Consider the following 18425-nt stretch of genomic DNA (forward strand, 5'->3'; position numbering starts at 1 on the left):
GAGTGTGAGTCTCTGGAGGGCAGAAATGATGTCACTAGCTGACTCATTGGAAAAGACCCTGATGCTGGGAAAGACTGGGGACAGGAGGAAAAGGGGGCGACAGAATGAGATGGTTGGGTGGCATCACTGACTCAATGGACTTGCGTTTGAACAAACTCTGGGAGATAGTGAAGGATAGGGAAACCTGGCGTGCTGCAGTTCATGGGGTCACAGAGAGTCAGACACAACAAGCACTGAGAACAACAATGAACAAGCTGGCTATATAATGGAGACGATTTTACCCTTTTGTTCTATTACTCTGATGGAAATAAAAGCATTCGGGATTCTTTACTATATACTGGCAGTTAATAAATCAAGAGAAAAAACTTTCTGGGTTTCTAAATATTTTCTGTAACATATCTTCCCCTGCTTCCCGCATGACAGCTTCCTATAGTCTAAAGTTGATCTATAGAGTAGACATCAAATTTACTGAAAAACTAACCTTTACGTGCTTATTGAAATATTCATGCATTGTTGTCTGTTGAACACTTAGGAAAGAGAATTGACTAAGATCTCAAAATATGCTGATAAGAGGCACATGACATATCTGTTACTCTGTACTTTATAATATAAATTGTGGTAGGTTTGTAACACATTCTTCTTCTGCATTATTTACACTGAATGGCATGGTACTGAATGAATAGTTTATGTAAAACACACATACACACATGTTTCGATAACCTTTGCATGGACTTAAAGTGGTTCTAAGAATGCTGAGCAACATAAAAGTCAACTCTTCTACTCCATTTACTGCCTTTTAAATCTCAGCTTTATTTGTGATGGTGTGGTAGAAAGAGTGGTCTAGTGGTTTCCTCTACTTTTTCAATTTAACTCTGAATTTGGCAATAAGGAGTTCATGATCTGAGCCACAGTCAGCTCCCGGTCTTGTTTTTGCTGACTGAATAGAACTTCTCCATCTTTGGCTGCAAAGAATATAATCAGTCTGATTTCGGTGGTGACCATCTGGTGATGTCCATGTGTAGAGTCTTCTCTTGTGTTGTTGGAAGAGGGTGTTTGCTATGACCAGTGCATTCTCTTGGCAAAACTCTATTAGCCTTTGTCCTGCTTCATTCCTTATTCCAAGGCCAAATTTGCCTGTTACTCCAGGTGTTTTTTGACTTCCTACTTTTGCATTCCAGTTCCCTATAATAAAAAGGACATCTTTTTGGGTGTTAGTTCTACAAGGGCTTGTAGGTCTTCATAGAACCAACCACTCAACTTCAGCTTCTTCAGTGTTACTGGTTGGGGCATAGACTTGGATTACTGTGATATTGAATGGTTTGCCTTGGAAACGAACAGAGATCATTCCGTCGTTTTTGAGATTGCATCCAAGTACTGCATTTCGGACTCTTTTGTTGACCATGATGGCTACTCCATTTCATCTAAGGGATTCCTACCCGCAGTAGTAGATGTAATGGTCATCTGAGTTAAATTCACCCATTCCAGTCCATTTTAATTCGCTGATTCCTAGAATGTCAACATTCACACTTGCCATCTCCTATTTGACCACTTCCAATTTGCCTTGATTCATGGACCTAACATTCCAGGTTCCTGTGCAATATTGCTCTTTACAGCATCGGACCTTGCTTCTATCACCAGTCACATCCACAGCTGGGTATTGTTTTTGCTTTGGCTCCATCCCTTCATTCTTTCTGTAGTTGTTTCTCCACTGATCTCCAGTTGCATATTGGAAACCTACCAACCCAGGGAGTTCCCCGTTCAGTATCCTATCATTTTGCCTTTTCATACTGTTCATGGGATTCTCAAGGCAAGGATACTGAAGTGGTTTGCCATTCCCTTCTCCAGTGGACCACATTCTGTCAGACCTCTCCACCATGACCCTCCCATCTTGGGTAGATATCTGATAGAGTGCCTGATGAACTATGGACAGAGGTTCATGACATTGTACAGGAGACAGGGATCAAGACCCATCCCCATGGAAAAGAAATGCAAAAAAGCAAAATGGCTATCTGGGGAGGCCTTCAAATAGCTGTGAAAAGAAGAGAAGTGAAAAGCAAAGGAGAAAAGGAAAGATATAAGCATCTGAATTCAGAGTTCCAAAGAATAGCAAGAAGAGATAAGAAAGCCTTCCTCGGCAATCAGTGCAAAGAAATAGAGGAAAACAACAGAATGTTAAAGAGTAGAGATCTCTTCAAGAAAGTTAAAGATACCAAGGGAACATTTCATGCAAAGATGGGCTCAATAAAGGGCAGAAATGGTATGGACCTAACAGAAGCAGAAGATATTAAGAAGAGGTGGCAAGAATACACAGAAGAACTGTACAAAAAAGATCTTCACGACCCAGGTAATCATGAAGATATGATCACTCACCTAGAGCCAGACATCTTGGAATGTGAAGTCAAGTGGGCCTTAGAAAGCATCACTACAAAAAAAGCTAGTGGAAGGGATGGAATTCCAGTTGAGCTATTTCAAATCCTGAAAGATGATGCTGTGAAAGTGCTGCACTCAATATGCCAGCAAATTTGAAAAACTCAGCAGTGGCCCCAGGACTGGAAAAGGTCAGTTTTCATTCCAATCCCAAAGAAAGGCAATGCCAAAGAATGCTCAAACTACCGCACAATTGCACTCATCTCACATGCTAGTAAAGTAATGCTCAAAATTCTCCAAGCCAGGCTTTAGCAATACATGAACCGTGAACTTCCAGATGTTCAAGCTGGTTTTAGAAAAGGCAGAGGAACCAGAGATCAAATTGCCAACATCCGCTGGATCATGGAAAAGCAAGAGAGTTCCAGAAAAACATCTATTTCTGCTTTATTGACTATGCCAAAGCCTTTGACTGTGTGGATCACAATAAACTGTGGAAAATTCTGAAAGAGATGGAAACACCAGACCACCTGACCTGCCCCTTGAGAAACTTGTATGCGGGTCAGGAAGCAACGAACTGGACATGGAATAATAGACTGGTTCCAAATAGGAAAAGGAGTACATCAAGGCTGTATATTGTCACCCTTCTTATTTAACTTCTATGCAGAGTACATCATGAGAAACGCTGGACTGGAAGAAACACAAGCTGGAATCAAGATTGGCAGGAGAAATATCAATAACCTCAGATATGCAGATGACACCACCCTTATGGCAGAAAGTGAAGAGGAACTAAAAGCCTCTAAATGAAAGTGAAAGAGGAGAGTGAAAAGTTGGCTTAAAGCTCAACATTTAGAAAACGAAGATCATGGCATCTGGTCGTATCACTTCATGGGAAATAGTTGGGGAAACAGTGGAAACAGTGTCAGACTTTATTTTTTTGGGCTCCAAAATCACTGCAGATGGTGATTGCAGCCATGAAATTCAAAGACGCTTCACTCCTTGGAAGGAAAGTTATAACCAACCTACATAGCATGTTGAAAAGCAGTGACATTACATTGCCTGCAAACGTCCGTCTAGTCAAGGCTATGGTTTTTCCAGTAAAAGTATGGATGTGAGAGTTGGACTGTGAAGAAAGCTGAGTGCCGAAGAATTGATGCTTTTGAACTGTGGTGTTGGAGAAGACTCTTGAGAGTCCCTTGGACTGCAAGGAGATCCAACCAGTCCATTCTAAAAGAAATCAGCCCTGGGTGTTCTTGGAAGGAATGATGCTAAAGCTGAAACTCCAGTACTTTGGCCACCTCATGCGAAGAGTTGACTCATTGGAAAAGACTCTGATGGTGGTAGAGATTGGGGGCAGGAGGAGAAGGGGACAACAGAGGATAAGATGGCTGGATGGCATCACTGACTCGATGGATGTGAGTCTGAGTGAACTCCAGGAATGGGGTCACAAAGAGTCGGACATGACTGAGCAACTGAACAGAACTGAACTGATTATTTCCTGAGAGCTCAAGTTATGTATACTGCTATATAGATTGATATGTTATAAAAGAATTCTATCTGATAAAGAGGCAGATAGTTGAACTAACAAGTCTGCCCTGCTTTTCAACAGTTCTGTTTGCTCACCCATCTGCCACTATCAAGAAGATTATTCTGTTGTGCTTTTTAAAAACTTCTTTGCCTCTTCATCTGTCCTTTTCAGTTGCCTGTTATTATGTGGCAAGATATGTCTATTTATATCAGTTATTATAGGGAAAAAATTTAGAAATATCTTCCAGGTCATTTTTGCTGGAAGACCTCCAGCAAAGAATAAATCAGAGATTTTATTCCTTGATTGACTGCCACACTGCTTTCAAATGTAATCATGGTATTACCCTTAAATGGAATATTTTTTCCCTAATTTTCATTTGAAATTTGTTTTTCAGAAATTTAGCAATTTGAGGATAGTCATAACTCAGGTTGATTTGAATCAATTTGTTTCTGCAGTTCAAAGAGTAAAATTTCAAATGCCTGTATAAGCTTCTGTGGTACTAATGGATATCTGATGGACTCTTTTAGGAGACATCCCCTTACATCTTAACATAAGGGAAGCCTCAGATACAGGCCAGCCGATTGTGTTTTCACAGCCTGAAAGTGATGAGGTAAGTTATATTTATAAGTATGTTTTTAAATTTATTTTCACAAGGTATATACTTTTTGATATATAGAAAGAAGGTTGGGGAGATCAAGTTTGTCTATTTGGAATGCATGTATTAACCAAAGATTAGTTAACTTATTCAAAGCTTCTTTAAGTTACTATGAGGTAGACATACCAGTGCTGATTCTGAATTACCAGCTGAACAGGCCCAACTACAAAGAATCATCACCCAACCAGTTTTCTCCTGATGAATATGAACAGCGGAAATTTGTAGAGTTCTTTTCTTGCTAGCTAGCAATATCTAACTGCCTGAAGTTATTTTATTTCAGTGTTAGAAGTTCAGCTGATTGTTGAGGGAAGGAAACCAAATATAAGAAAAAATTGAGTTGAATGTAGGAAAAGTGTATAAACCTTTAGAGATGGGATTTTCACTGCATTTATTTTAATAAATATGATTGAGGAGGTGAGGTGGGAAAATTAATAGTGTTTCATTATCTAATATAATTTGGGGTACAGATAGATTTTTCAAAGCCTGCTGAAGCTTACTGCCTTTAAGTGTAAGCTCTTGTCCAGTCACTGAGTTGTGACCAACTCTTTGTGATCCCTGGGACTGCAGTACACCAAGCTTCCCTGTCCTTCACTATCTCTCAGAGTTTGCTCAAATTCATGTCACTGAGTCAGTGATGCTATCTAACTGTCTCATACTCTGCCACCCTCTTCTCCTTTCGCCTTCAATCTTTCCCAACATCAGAGTCTTTTCCAGTGAGTTGGCTCTTTGCATTAGGTGGCCAAAGTATGAGTTTCAGCATCAGTCCTTCCAGTGAATAATCAAGGTTGATTTCCTTTAGGATTGACTGATTTGATCTCCCTGCAGTTCAACGGGCTCACAAGAGTCTTCTCCAACACCACAGTTCAAAAGCATTAATTCTTTGGGGCTCTATGGTCCAACTCTCACATCTATACATGATTACTGGAAAACCCATAGCTTTGACTGTGTGGATCTTTGTCAGCAAAGTGATGTCTCTGCTTTTTAATATGCTGTCTAGGTTTGTCATGGCTCTTTTGTTTTATTCTTTTTAAAATAGAAATAAAATCATATGTGTATGATTTTATTATATATACAATATATATAATCATATATAATAAAGTCATATATATCTCTTCTTTCCTAAGTAGCAGTTGCTGTTTATGTTCGAAAGTGAGCCATCATCTGGTGCATCAGTTTTAATGTAATTCTTACACTCCTTTGCCAAACAGCCTCAATCAGTCCTCTTAGCTTTTCTCTTTTTTTTCCTTACCAGATAAGTGTGGCTTTATAGTACCGTTATTTTGTCCACCCATAACTATTCTCCCTTTCATTCTAGTTTGCTTCCTCTAATCCTATATGAACTGAAAGACAAAGGAGCCAGACTTTGTTAGAACTGTGAATACAATAAGGGCAAAGCTGACAACTAGAAGTCTAAGATTGGTCAAGTATATTCATTTTGAACTATCTCTTTCAGGACCCAGAGCTCCTTTCTCTTTCTTAAGGGTCGACAGTTATGGTACAGGTGATTGAGTTGCTGGGATGTGATGTCTAAGTAAACGTACTATTGTATATATCCTTGTTTTTCCTTTCTCTGCCTCTTATTTAGTAATAAATGTTAAATTTCCTTTTCAGTCTTCTCTTTGAAATCTTTCAGATAAGCAAAAAACATAACCTTTTATTGCTTTCACAACTGAAGCATGGCAATCTCATCTACTGTAAGTGTACTTTATGCAGTGAATGAAAAGTTGTATGAAAATTGAAGGTTTTGAAAGTCACATACTTTTAAATGCCTCCTGAGAGCAGCCTATTTAAAGATATGTAGTGGTGAATCCTTTTCAATAAGAATAATTGTCTAGTAGTTTATTTCAATTATGAATGTAGGTTTTAAAATATTTTCCCTCCTGTCCATTATTTTTTTTCTTTGAGATTCTCCAAAAGCAAAAACATTTCAGAAAGTTAAAGGAGTGTAACATAACAGAGAATATATAGCAGCCATCAAAAAGCAATATGATTTAAAACTCTAAACAACAGTGTTTGTAAAGGTTTTTGGTTACATGTTTTTTAAATCTCATTTACACTTACGTAAAATTAGATCTGTTATTTTACTGTTGCTGGCTGACATTTATGGTAGTGTGAGCAAGCTACCCCTTTGTGGTTTAGGCTAGACTTAATCTGGTGAAGTCTCCGCTAAAACTAGTGAGAATTTCATGCACCACATTATCAACCTTACATGTGAAGACTTCTGAGCAGTTTTTTAAGATTCAGACATGTCCATAAAAAGAGATTTAAAACATGGAGCTTTGTATTTATTTTGTTTCCATGGAAGTTATTGTTTCCTACCCTTAGATTGCAGACAGTCATTGTTATTAACCATCTTTCTAACAATAATAGCAGTTAGAGTATGTTAGACACTGCTAGGCATCTATATACTTTCAATGCTCACAACAACTTAATACAATGTATAAATAGTTTTCATTTTGCAGTTGATAAAACTGAGACTCGTAGAAGCTAAATAATTTTCCCACGGTCACAGAACTGATAGATGCTAAGATGTGATTAAAAAACAATTCTTTTCCTTCCAAATGCTGTCCTCTTTTCATTAGTCGCTCAGTCGTGTCCAACTCTTGCGACCCCATGGACTGTAGCCCGCCAGGCTCCTCTGTCCATGGGATTTTCCAGGCCAGAATACGGGAGTGGATTGCCTTTTCCTTCTCTAGTCACCTTCCGAGTCCTCTACTAATAGCTATGATTTCTTCAGTTCCTTCTAAGAAGTGAGTACAGTACTTGAGTGCATTAAATACAATATAGTCTCTTAATTTGATTCTCTTAACACATTTGTGAGGTATGTTTGATAATCTCCATTTTTCAAATGAAGAAGTAGAGATTCATTCGCAGTAAGGAATCTGTCCAAGATAGTACCCGAGGCTATTTCCATACTCAGCTCTGGAACTGTAGGCGTGCATCCTCTTCCCAAGGCAGTATCTGCTTCCCTTCTCAATTAACTGCAAGCTTGCTTCAGTGTCTATCGTGTATATTTAGGCTGGCTTTCAGTTCACCTCCTTTTCATATTACAGAGATCTAGAGAAGAGGAGTGGTCCCACCGGTGTGCACAGTGGCAGCCATAATACAGAGGATCTTAACCTGGGTTTGAGAATTCCCCTGAAGTTATATCCAGAATATATGAATGTGCATTTTTCTGGGAAATTGAACAAGAGATTTACTAGATTCTCAAAAGGTCTCTGCATGAAAAGCAAAGCATTAATCAGTATTAGCCTGGGATTTCATTACCAAAAATGCTACTTTATTTATTAATTTTTTTTAAGAATGCTACTTTCTAAGTGTGACCTTAGATAAGTTCCCTCATGTCTCTGAACCTTTCTCTCTGTCTGTAAATTGATATCATAATGAGAAGGATTAAATGAGATGATAATGTGAAAATATTTTGAAAAATGCCAAGTAGAATACAGCTATGAGTATTTATATCTTGTGAAATGTCCTGTGAAAGTTGTCATGGTACTAATTGTCTTTCCTCTGCCCTTCATCAAAGGGTTGACCCCATTTATGCCCTTCCCCTTACATAGCTTCAGGTAAATGTCACTCTTTGGTGAAATCTAAAAATCAGCAGAATTTGAATCATAAGATGAGGATAGAGTTCTCAGCCTCAGCATTAAAGGTTTTATTAGGACATTAGGAATTCCTAGACATTAGGAAACTGTTGTTGAGTCCTGGAATCAGGATCCTTCTGATGACTTTTATGGTGAATCTTACCTTCTAATAATCCCCTTCCCTTTTTCCCTGTGAACTTAAGTGGAAATCTGCTCTCAGAAGCTGGTCACAGCCATCTCAACAGATTCTGCCATATGCATGGAAGCTTAGTGCCCATTCTGCCTGAATGTCTTCATTTAAAGAACGAAGGAAGTGTTTACTTGCAAGTGTGATAAACTTCTATAAAAATTAATGGGATGGAATATGTCAAATTATTTGTTAATTGTTAGCCCTTTAGATTGACACTTTTCATTGTTAGCTTTTAGGGGTTTGCTACAGGCAAATTTATTAATAAATAAAAGTTTCATCTTTAGCTTTTTGTCTTCTTTCTAATTCCTCCTTCTTTTATCTATCTTTAATTAGTCCCTCCTCTCAGCACCAGGTTCCAGGGTTCTCATTCTCTGTCCATAAAATATTCTAAAATTAGGCATTAGGAATTTAACTCTTCCAGTAATATTTAAAAAGGTAATGATTAATTGAAAGGTGTGGAATGTGTTGAATTTGAGGCATCATTGGAAAAGTTGGGAGGGGCTAAAGTACCAGTTAAAAAGCTCCAACTGGCTACTACCTATTCAACCAAAAGTCAAAACCATCTGCATATGTGCACCATGGGCTTCCCTGGTACCTCAGACAGTAAACGCGTCTGCCTGCAATGTGGGAGACCCAAGTTCCATCCCTGGGTTGGGAAGATACCCTGGAGAAGGAAACGGCAACCGATTCCAGTACTCTTGCCTAGAAAATCCCATGGACAGAGGAGCCCCGTAGGCTACAGTCCATGGGGTAGCGAAGAGTCGGACACGACTAAGCGACTTCACTTTTTCACTATGTGCACAACTGAGGAACCAGGAGTAATTGAAGCTATAAATATAAGTAGTGTAAAATAGCCAGAGAAAGCAATAGAGGAAGGGAGAGAGAGTTGACACAGGATTCAAAACTCTTAAGTTCAATAGCATTTCTTCTGGTTTGTGTAATTATAAGTTCATTCAACTATTTCTATCTTTTACCTTTGGTTGAATCCAGGACACAGTGATGAACCTATGATTGACCATTAATTTTGTGGTTTCATTCTTTTTGTCAAGTAAAAGCCTTAATATTGGATGTTAAAAGTTATGCTGTAAAATATACCTGGTAAAGGCTTTAAAAGGTAAGTCAAAGCCCTATTGTCTTATAATTTCTACATTATAATCTCATAATCCTGATATGGAATGACTGTGTATGGAAAACTAGAACTTCACATCTTTAAAATCAAAGACAAAGGGGGAAAGCCCACCATAAAGCTCATGTACTTTGGCTGTCATCCAGTTCCTTTACTTGGTAATAACAGATTAAACAAAAGGAAGGGATTTAATTTCTTAGTCCGCAGGCAGGAAAGTTGTCCAAAAGGATATGTTAGTATGAACTCTTCAGTGAGATTGTAAATTACTTGAGGTCATAATAGTAATAATAGTAGACACGCATTTATTATTTACTTTTTGTATTACAGTACTTCACATACTTTATTCTTACCTAATATGCCCCCAAGCCCTTTGAGGTAGATGCTATTATTTTAACCATTTTACAGATAATGGAACCAAGCCTGGAAGGGTTAATTCACTTGCCCAAGGCCAGTGCTAATAAGTAATGGAACTAGGATTTTAAAGCTTACTTGTCTGACCTTAATGCACCAACTCGTTACCAGAGAGTGCTTCTGCCTCCCTTTTTTTTTATCATTACATCCCACAGATTTCCCAAAACTATGCCTTGCACTAAGAACCAAAAAGTATTTGTTGAATGATACTGCATTGGCTGAAAAAATTAAATCTCAACAGTTTTGTGGAAATTGAAACTGTTAAACTAAGCACTTTAAGTGATTTCTCAGCAAATGACAATCTAACCGTTACTTTCAGTGTGATATATTGAAAGTTTAAGCTTGGGGATATTCCATTAAAAAGCAAAGGTAAAATGTAGCAAATTTGATTATTATGAAATCTTTATTTTGTGTAGTGAGATAGGTTTATATCTCTAATTAAATGTAAGTAAGAACTAAGAAAGTATCGAATGATGGCCTTAGCTTGGCTTAGTGTGCTTTTATTTACATAGTAAAATATTAGACTTAAATACCTAGAAAAGCTACTAGGAGATAAAAGGTGTTAATATTTATAATAATGCATGGGTGAAAATGAGCGCTTTGGACATGGCAGGGGGCCACACTTTGCAGTGTGTGGAAACTTAGTTCCCCAGCCAGGGATGGAACCTGTGCTGCCTGCAGTGGAAGCACAGAATCTTAAGCATCGGACTTCCAGGAAAGTCCTGAAAATCACACTTTCATTTTAAAAGAAATATTTCTTTATAAAGTATATGTTGTTTCCATTTTTAAGCAAAATCTGTTGTTTCTGGTGACTACAGCAGAGATCGAAACCCTTTTTAGACAGTACATTTTGATTAGAATTACTTGTATTTTGAATCTATTGTTTAATGTGTGATGTGGCTTCCTGATGGCTCAGTCAGTAGAGTCTGTCTGCAGTGTGGGAGTCCCGGGTTCAATCCCTGGGTTGGGAAGATCCCCCAGAAAAGGAAATGGCAATGCACTCCAGTATTCTTGCCTGGAGAATTCCATGGACAGAGGAGCCTGGTGGGCTACAGTCCGTGGGGTCGCAAAGAGTGGGACACAACTGAGTGAGTAACACTTTCACTTTCTTTGTGGTGTGGTGGGCTTTCCAGGTGGCTCAGTGGTAAAGAATCCACCTGCCGATGCAGGAGTTGCAGGTTCAATCCCTGAGTCAGGAAGATCCCCTGGAGGAGGAAATGGCAACCCACTCCAGTATTCTTGCCTGGAGAATCCCTTGGACAGAAGAGCCTGGTGGGAGTCCATGGGATTGCAAAGAGTCAGGCACAACTGAGCAACTGAGCACACAGCCCAGACGTGTGATGCGCTAGAGGGAGCTGGGCTTTGGAGTCAGGCAGCTCCAGCTGTGAATGCTCTTCATCCTGCTGACTTTGTGACTGAGCAGATAAGTTCAGTTACTTCATCCAAGTTGAGCCAATGGTGTTTATTTTACATACGTGAGATTGCGTGATGACTTATACTAGTAAGTACAGTATGTTCTCAGTAAAAACATATAAGGTCTTATTCATATTTTGAGAGCTACTGTTTTATTTAAAAGAATAATGTAAATGAAATTTTAACACTTTCCTGGTAAAATAAAATATAATTCACCTATTAGGGAACAAACATAGTTTTTATCTTTTTTTTTCTGGGGGTCTGACAGTATTCTGCTTATTGACATGGGTGTTGAGTTACAGAAGTGTGTTGTTTGTACACTTTCATTGCTGTGTGCACTTAGGATCCATGCATGTATTTTTAAAGAAATTTAAATACATATCACCAATGAAAAAGTAGCATTTGAAAGTACGTTTACCTGTAATCTTACATTGTCAAGGTAGATCTTTAAAGTATTAAATAAGATTACTCTGTAATTAGTTTCTTTTTAAATTACGCTGTTGTTTCCAGATCAAAAATTGACAAATATTAAATATATAACTTATAAAGAAAAGGGGTCAAATGTTTATTTATTTTTTAAAAGTTAGTAGAAAAGAAGTTAATATAGGTTGAATACGAAATTAAATCAGGTTTTTTGAGGAGACCACAAAAACTTGATAAATACAAACCCAAATATATCAATTATTAATATTAACATAAATAAGCAATTGCTCCTTTTAAAGTCAAACATTTCTGATTATAATCACTGGATCTTTTTCAAGAAGTAGAGCCAAAATGTAAGGTGTAAAGTAATGTGAAACATATATATTATGTAATTATATATGATATGTTTCAACAATGAAACAAGTAGCCTGGCAATATATATATAGACAATATACACTTAAATGTGTGTCATTGTTGTAATTAGTATAATTTAAAATTTCCTTAATGAACAGTTTTCCAGCATGTTGATTGAGAGATAACAGACATGACTGACTTTTTTTCATTCCCAACTCCCAGGGGGAAATGCAAGTAAATTTTTTATTTTAACATATAGATGTGCCTATTCTTATTCAAATTCTTTCCCCATTTAGGTTATTACAGAAATTGAGCAGCATTTCGTGTGCTATATAGTAGGCCCTTGTTTATACATACGTGTATATATAATGCCTGTGTATACACAGATACATACACGTACACATATACACACACATAAAGGTAGCTGTGTGTGTGTATACATATTTTTCTTCTTTCTGATATAATATGTGACAACTATTTAAGTTTATGATGTGAGTTACGAACATGGGTTTCTTTTTGTGGCACAAAATTATAATATATATATGTGTATATGTATATAATTATATGAAAGGGTGAAAATGTTACTCAGTCGTGTCTAACTCTTTGTGACCTCACAGACTGTAGCCCGCCAGGATCCTTTGTCCATGGAATTCTCCAGACAAGAATACTGGAGTCCTTCTCCAGGGGATCTTCCTGACCCAGGGATCGAACCTGGGTCTCCTGCATTGCAGGCAGATTCTTTACTGTCTGAGCCACCAGGAAAGCCCGACATAATTATATATATCAAAATAATTCTTTTCCTTTTCAAAATGCTAATTTCTAATTATGTTGTATCAACTTCGTAATGTAAATACACAGGGGTCTATATTAAACTATTTCCCTAAATGGAGGAAATATTTACTTTTGAGTGTAGTTTTTTAAAAATAATCAAGATGTGTGAAACACAGTAAACATCAAGTCAGGGTAGTTCAGTTCAGTTCAGTCTCTCGGTTGTGTCCAACTATTTGTGACCCCATGAACTGCAGCGTGCCAGGCTTTTTGTCTATCACCAATTCTCAGAGCTTGCTGTCCATTGAGTCGGTGATGCCATCCAACCATCTTATCCTTTGTTGTCCTTTTCTCCTCCTGCCTTCAATCTTTCCCAGCATCAGGGTCTTTTCCAATGAGTCAGTTCTTTGTATCAGGTGGCCAAAATTGGAGTTTTAGCTTCAGCATCCGTCCTTCTAATGAATATTCAGAACTGATTTCCTTTAGGATTGATAGGGTAAAGTCAGGGTAAAGAAGCCTCAAACAGTTCTTTTACCATCCAGAGTCAAGGAACTGGTCTGCCTGCCTTCAAAGCCCAGCTTATCTCACACTAGCTGTGATGCTGTGGACAATACTCTTCATCTTTCTGAGTGTTGGTTTTCTTGTTTATAGAGTGGGAATAATGACAGAATTTATCCCTTACGATAACTGTGAGGATAAAATGAAATAATACTTGGCCGTTATTAAGTACTCAAGTAAATTTTAACTATTACCATTACATCAAGTGGTGCTGGTTGTAGCAGTAGTAGAATTAGTATCTACACAACTCTTAAGTGTATAAATGTATCAATTAACAGTTTTAGAAAATCTTACTATTGTCTTACAGTTACTTTTTATAGATAAGGTAGAAGAAGTAAGTAGTATTTGCATTTTAATTGTTTAAAACTTTGAAATACAAATGCCCTGACCATTGTTCTAACTGGACTGTGCAGGCTTTAGGTCAGTGTGGCCCACTTGATGCTTGGGAGCTGCTTTTTGTGTTATGTTGTACTGGGGTCGTAGAGATGGAAATGTGACAACTGATTCTAGAAATTCTTGCATGGTGCTTAAATCTCACCAGATGGAGGAGCCTGTAAGTGCTTGGTGCTGGTATCAGACACCATTCTCAAAGAGATTGATGAAAATGCTTTCCGAAGATTAACCTAGGACGGTTCAGTTCAGTTCAGTCGCTCAGTCGTGTCCGACTCTTTGTGACCCCATGAATCGCAGCACGCCAGGCCTCCCTGTCCATCACCATCTCCCGGAGTTCACTCACACTCACGTCCATCGAGTCCGCGAAGCCATCCAGCCATCTCATCCTCTGTCGTCCCCTCCTCCTCCTGCCCCCAATCCCTCCCAGCATCAGAGTCTTTTCCAGTGAGTCAACTCTTCGCATGAGGTGGCCAGAGTACTGGAGCTTCAGCTTTAGCATCATTCCTTCCAAAGAACACCCAGGGCTGATCTCCTTCAGAATGGACTGGTTGGATCTCCTTGCAGTCCAAGGGACTCTCAAGAGTCTTCTCCAACACCACAGTTCAAAAGCATCAATTCCTCGGCGCTCAGCCTTCTTTACAGTCCAACTCTCACATCCATACATGACCACAGGAAAAACCATAGCCTTGACTAGACGGACCTTAGTCAGCAAAGTAATGTCTCTGCTTTTGAATATGCTATCTAGGTTGGTCATAACATTTCTTCCAAGGAGTAAGCATCTTTTAATTTCATGGCTGCAATCACCATCGGCAGTGATTTTGGAGCCCCCCAAAATAAAGTCTGACACTGTTTCCACCGTTTCCCATCTATTTCCCATGAAGTGATGGGACCAGATGCCATCATCTTCATTTTCTGAATGTTGTGCTTTAAGCCAACTTTTTCGCTCTCCTCTTTCACTTTCATCAAGAGGCTTTTAGTTCCTCTTCACTTTCTGCCATAAGGGTGGTGTCATCTGCGTATGTGAGGTTATTGGTATTTCTCCTGGCAATCTTGATTCCAGCTTGTGTTTCTTCCAGTCTAGCGTTTCTCATGATGTACTCTGCATATAAGTTAAATAAGCTGGGTGACAATATACAGCCTTGATGTACTCCTTTTCCTATTCGGAACCAGTCTGTTGTTCCATGTCCAGTTCTAACTGTTGCTTCCTGACCTGCATACAGATTTCTCAAGAGGCAGGTTAGGTGGTCTGGTATTCCTATCTCTTTCAGAATTTTCCACAGTTTATTGTGATCCACACAGTCAAAGGCTTTGGCATAGTCAATAAAGCAGAAATAGATGTTTTTCTGGAACTCTCTTGCTTTTTCCATGATCCAGCAGATGTTGGCAATTTGATCTCTGGTTCCTCTGCCTTTTCTAAAACCAGCTTGAACATCAGGGAGTTCACGGTTCATGTATTGCTGAAGCCTGGCTTGGAGAATTTTGAGCATTACTTTACTAGCATGTGAGATGAGTGCAATTGTGCAGTAGTTTGAGCATTCTTTGGCATTGCCTTTCTTTGGGATTGGAATGAAAACTGACCTTTTCCAGTCCTGTGGCCACTGCTGAGTTTTCCAAATTTGCTGGCATATTGAGTGCAGCACTTTGGCAGCATGATCTTTCAGGATTTGAAATAGCTCAACTGGAATTCCATCACCTCCACTAGCTATGTTCGTAGTGATGCTTTCTAAGGCCCACTTGTGGTATAGATAGTCTTTTCAAAAATGACTAACAACTCTTAATGCCAAAGAATTATGGCAGTATCCCACTCAGGATATCAACTTTTCAGAAGAGGAAGGTGTAGTTTTTCTGCAGCTGGACTGGGTTGCTAGTTTGCTGAAACAGGAATTAGAATTTGAAAAACAGTAATTGCTGCCACTAAATATTGATTTTTTTTTTTTCCAGAAAGTCACCTTCCAAATAGTACCCTCCAAATAACTTAAAATCCTTTCTCCTCTACCCCACCCGCAATGTTCACAGCAGTATCTTCTCACTATTGAATTTCTTCATTACATTCTGTTCAACTCTTTAGACAGCGACGACAGTTTGTGAGTCACTTGATGTGTACTGGGGAGAAATATACAGCAAATAAATCTATTCTTTTCCAGGCCAAAGCCTACCTAAGGATTGCTACTGAAGTGGTAAGAAGATTGCCGCCACCTCCAGAGTCATTCCCCAAGTGTCTTGGAAATTAGCCTGGTCTTTGACAGTTAAGACCTTTGGAAATCAGCAGTGTGGTGGTGAAACCTACAGAAACAATAGCAATCATAATTATTTTCTTGTATTTCTAAAGAAATAATGTCCAGTCTTCAGATTTGATTTGCTAAACAATGACTCACAAATAAAAATTTTACATACCAATGCATAAATTAAAAAAAAGGTTTTTTTTAATGCTTAGGAATATTTTTGAAAGCTGTTGTGTGCCAGCGTCCCAGAACTGCATTTTATTTTATTGAACTATCCCCTTAAGGAATCATGAGTTAATATTACAAGCCCAACCTTCAGTTCAGGAGAGAACCATGCTCTTTCTGCAGGACGATAGAGTTAAAGGATTTACTGAGTGTAAGTATGGACCTGAGTATGGCAACTCTCCATCAGGCAGTGTGGTCTGGGTCTGAATCCTACATCTAGTACTACCTTGGACCCTTCCTGAACACAGATGAACTTCTACTTTGTCATCTGGACTAGGCTCTCCCCCTAGACTTTATGAATCTGGGTCTGGGCATGTATATTTTTAACAAAATTATAATGATTTTGATTTTTATTATAATGGCAATAATAATAATAGCTAACATTTATCAAGGGTTTTCTTGTGTCCTTATAGTTAATCTTTCATTGATATGAGTGGAGTACTGTTGTTATCTCTGCTTTAGAGATGGGGAAGTTGAGATGTGGGAAAGTTAAGTGTTGTACTGAGTGTTACTGTTCTAGCAAGTGGAGGTTTGAACTTGGGCAGTTGGATACTGGATTCTTCCTTTTGTACACCAAAGGGCATTTGTTTATTTCAAAAGACGAATGTGATTATAGTGTTCAAAATTTCTTCAACTTATTTGACCATTAACTTTTCCACCTCCCCTTCCCCTTTAGGAGCGTTTCATGAAGTTCATATTTCAAATAACACACCTGGAAAAACATCTTGTCTGGTTGAGGCTCAGAGAGAGAGAGTCAAGGGCTTCCCAAGGTTATAAAGCTGTAAATACTGATAAGAGTTTATTAGTTAATCCTCACTTATAAAGAGATGGTCTGTGACCTTTGGCAGATGCCTGAGTTTCTTTGCTCTGTAGTTAAGCAGCCAGAAAATTAGGTAAAGAGTTATATATCATTATAAACATGTTTTTGCACACTTATGTTCACATAAAAAAACTAGGCATAAATGTTTATGGCAGCTTTATTTGTAATAGCCAAAACAAAGCAAAGTTTTTCACTGGGTAAATGATTCGACAACCAGTAGGATATCCATACCATGGAATACTACTTAGTGATGAAAAAGAACAAAGTATGACTACATGCAACGACCTGGATAAACTCCAGATAATTACGCTGAATGAAAAAGTAATCCCAAAAGGTTGTGTACCATATGATTCAACTTAACATTCTTGAAATGACAGAATTATAGAAATGGAGAACAGATGAGTGGTTTCTAGGGGTTAAGGAGGAGATTGGTGATGGGGGAGGGAATTGTGTTTGTGGCTCTACAAGGGCATTATGAGAGATCCTTTGGAGGATGTAAATGTTCTGTATCATGACTGTATCCATGTCAGTATCTTGGTTGTGAAATTGTGCAGTAGCTTTACAAGGTGTTACCACTGGAGGAAACTGGTAAAGGGCACAATGAAATTTCTCTGTATTATTTGTTATAAGCTGCATGTGAATCTACAAATACCTCAAAATAAAAATAAAAGTATAATTTGAAAAAACAAACTTGTGCTGCTATATCTGAACTGAAGTCTTCTGGACCAAATTATCCATGCTAATTAAAGTCATGAATAAAAGTATTTGTGGACACACAGTAATCATCATTCATCACTCTGAAAAAGAAGAAATGACTTTAGGTGGTAGTTAGCATTTTATTCTCTTTTTGGAAGAAGGCCTATGTAGATAATCATTGAATACTTCAGAATACCAAAAAAGCAAGTAGTGGAACCAAGCTTAACCCTTCCTGGAAAAGGAATAATTTAAATAAGCTTCCAGAAGTGCCTAAAGTTGTGTACCAGAATTTAATACATCTGATGGAAAAATGAGAAAGAGTTTACTCATAAATATGTGCCTTAGAAAAGATTCACATATATAATCATCTGCTCCCTTCTCTCTCACCTATAAGTCTCTGCAGATGCTTCCAGGTAAGTCACTGAAAAAATAACTATGGTTAGAGTTTATACCCAGGTTCAAAAATGAAGGAAGGGAAAGTAGCTCTGGGAGCAGTAATTAAGCTTATTCCAGAATTTTGCCCCTGGTAGCCTTTGCTGAGCTTCAGGGAGCTGACTTCAAACAGACTACCAAGCACAGCTAGTCTGCCTCTTGCTAGAAGTAATAGTTATTTCTCATCCTTCACATTTCCATAGAGTGTAGAAAATTTCCATTCACCAGTCCAGGAGGGAAAGACAAACTCTTGATAGCTTACA

The 18425-nt window shown here is 38.2% G+C and overlaps 1 protein-coding gene and 1 long non-coding RNA gene across 2 annotated transcripts in view; both read left to right on the plus strand.

Annotated features, from left to right (window-relative positions):
• NUBPL (NUBP iron-sulfur cluster assembly factor, mitochondrial) overlaps nucleotides 1-17724 on the plus strand; it is a 229892-nt gene extending 212168 nt beyond the window's left edge. The window contains exons 10-11 of the mRNA XM_004017882.5: nucleotides 4420-4502; nucleotides 15912-17724. Of these exons, the coding sequence (XP_004017931.4) occupies nucleotides 4420-4502; nucleotides 15912-15998 (170 nt within the window). The 3' untranslated portion in view covers nucleotides 15999-17724. The remainder of the gene's footprint in view (nucleotides 1-4419; nucleotides 4503-15911) is intronic.
• Nucleotides 4585-8604, plus strand: LOC132658122 (uncharacterized). Its single transcript, XR_009597242.1, has 2 exons — nucleotides 4585-7297; nucleotides 7601-8604. It is a non-coding gene; the product is annotated as an uncharacterized LOC132658122 (long non-coding RNA).
• Nucleotides 17725-18425: the final 701 nt, after the last annotated feature.

Source organism: Ovis aries, chromosome 18 (genome assembly GCF_016772045.2).
Source record: "Ovis aries strain OAR_USU_Benz2616 breed Rambouillet chromosome 18, ARS-UI_Ramb_v3.0, whole genome shotgun sequence".
Taxonomy (NCBI): domain Eukaryota; kingdom Metazoa; phylum Chordata; class Mammalia; order Artiodactyla; family Bovidae; genus Ovis; species Ovis aries.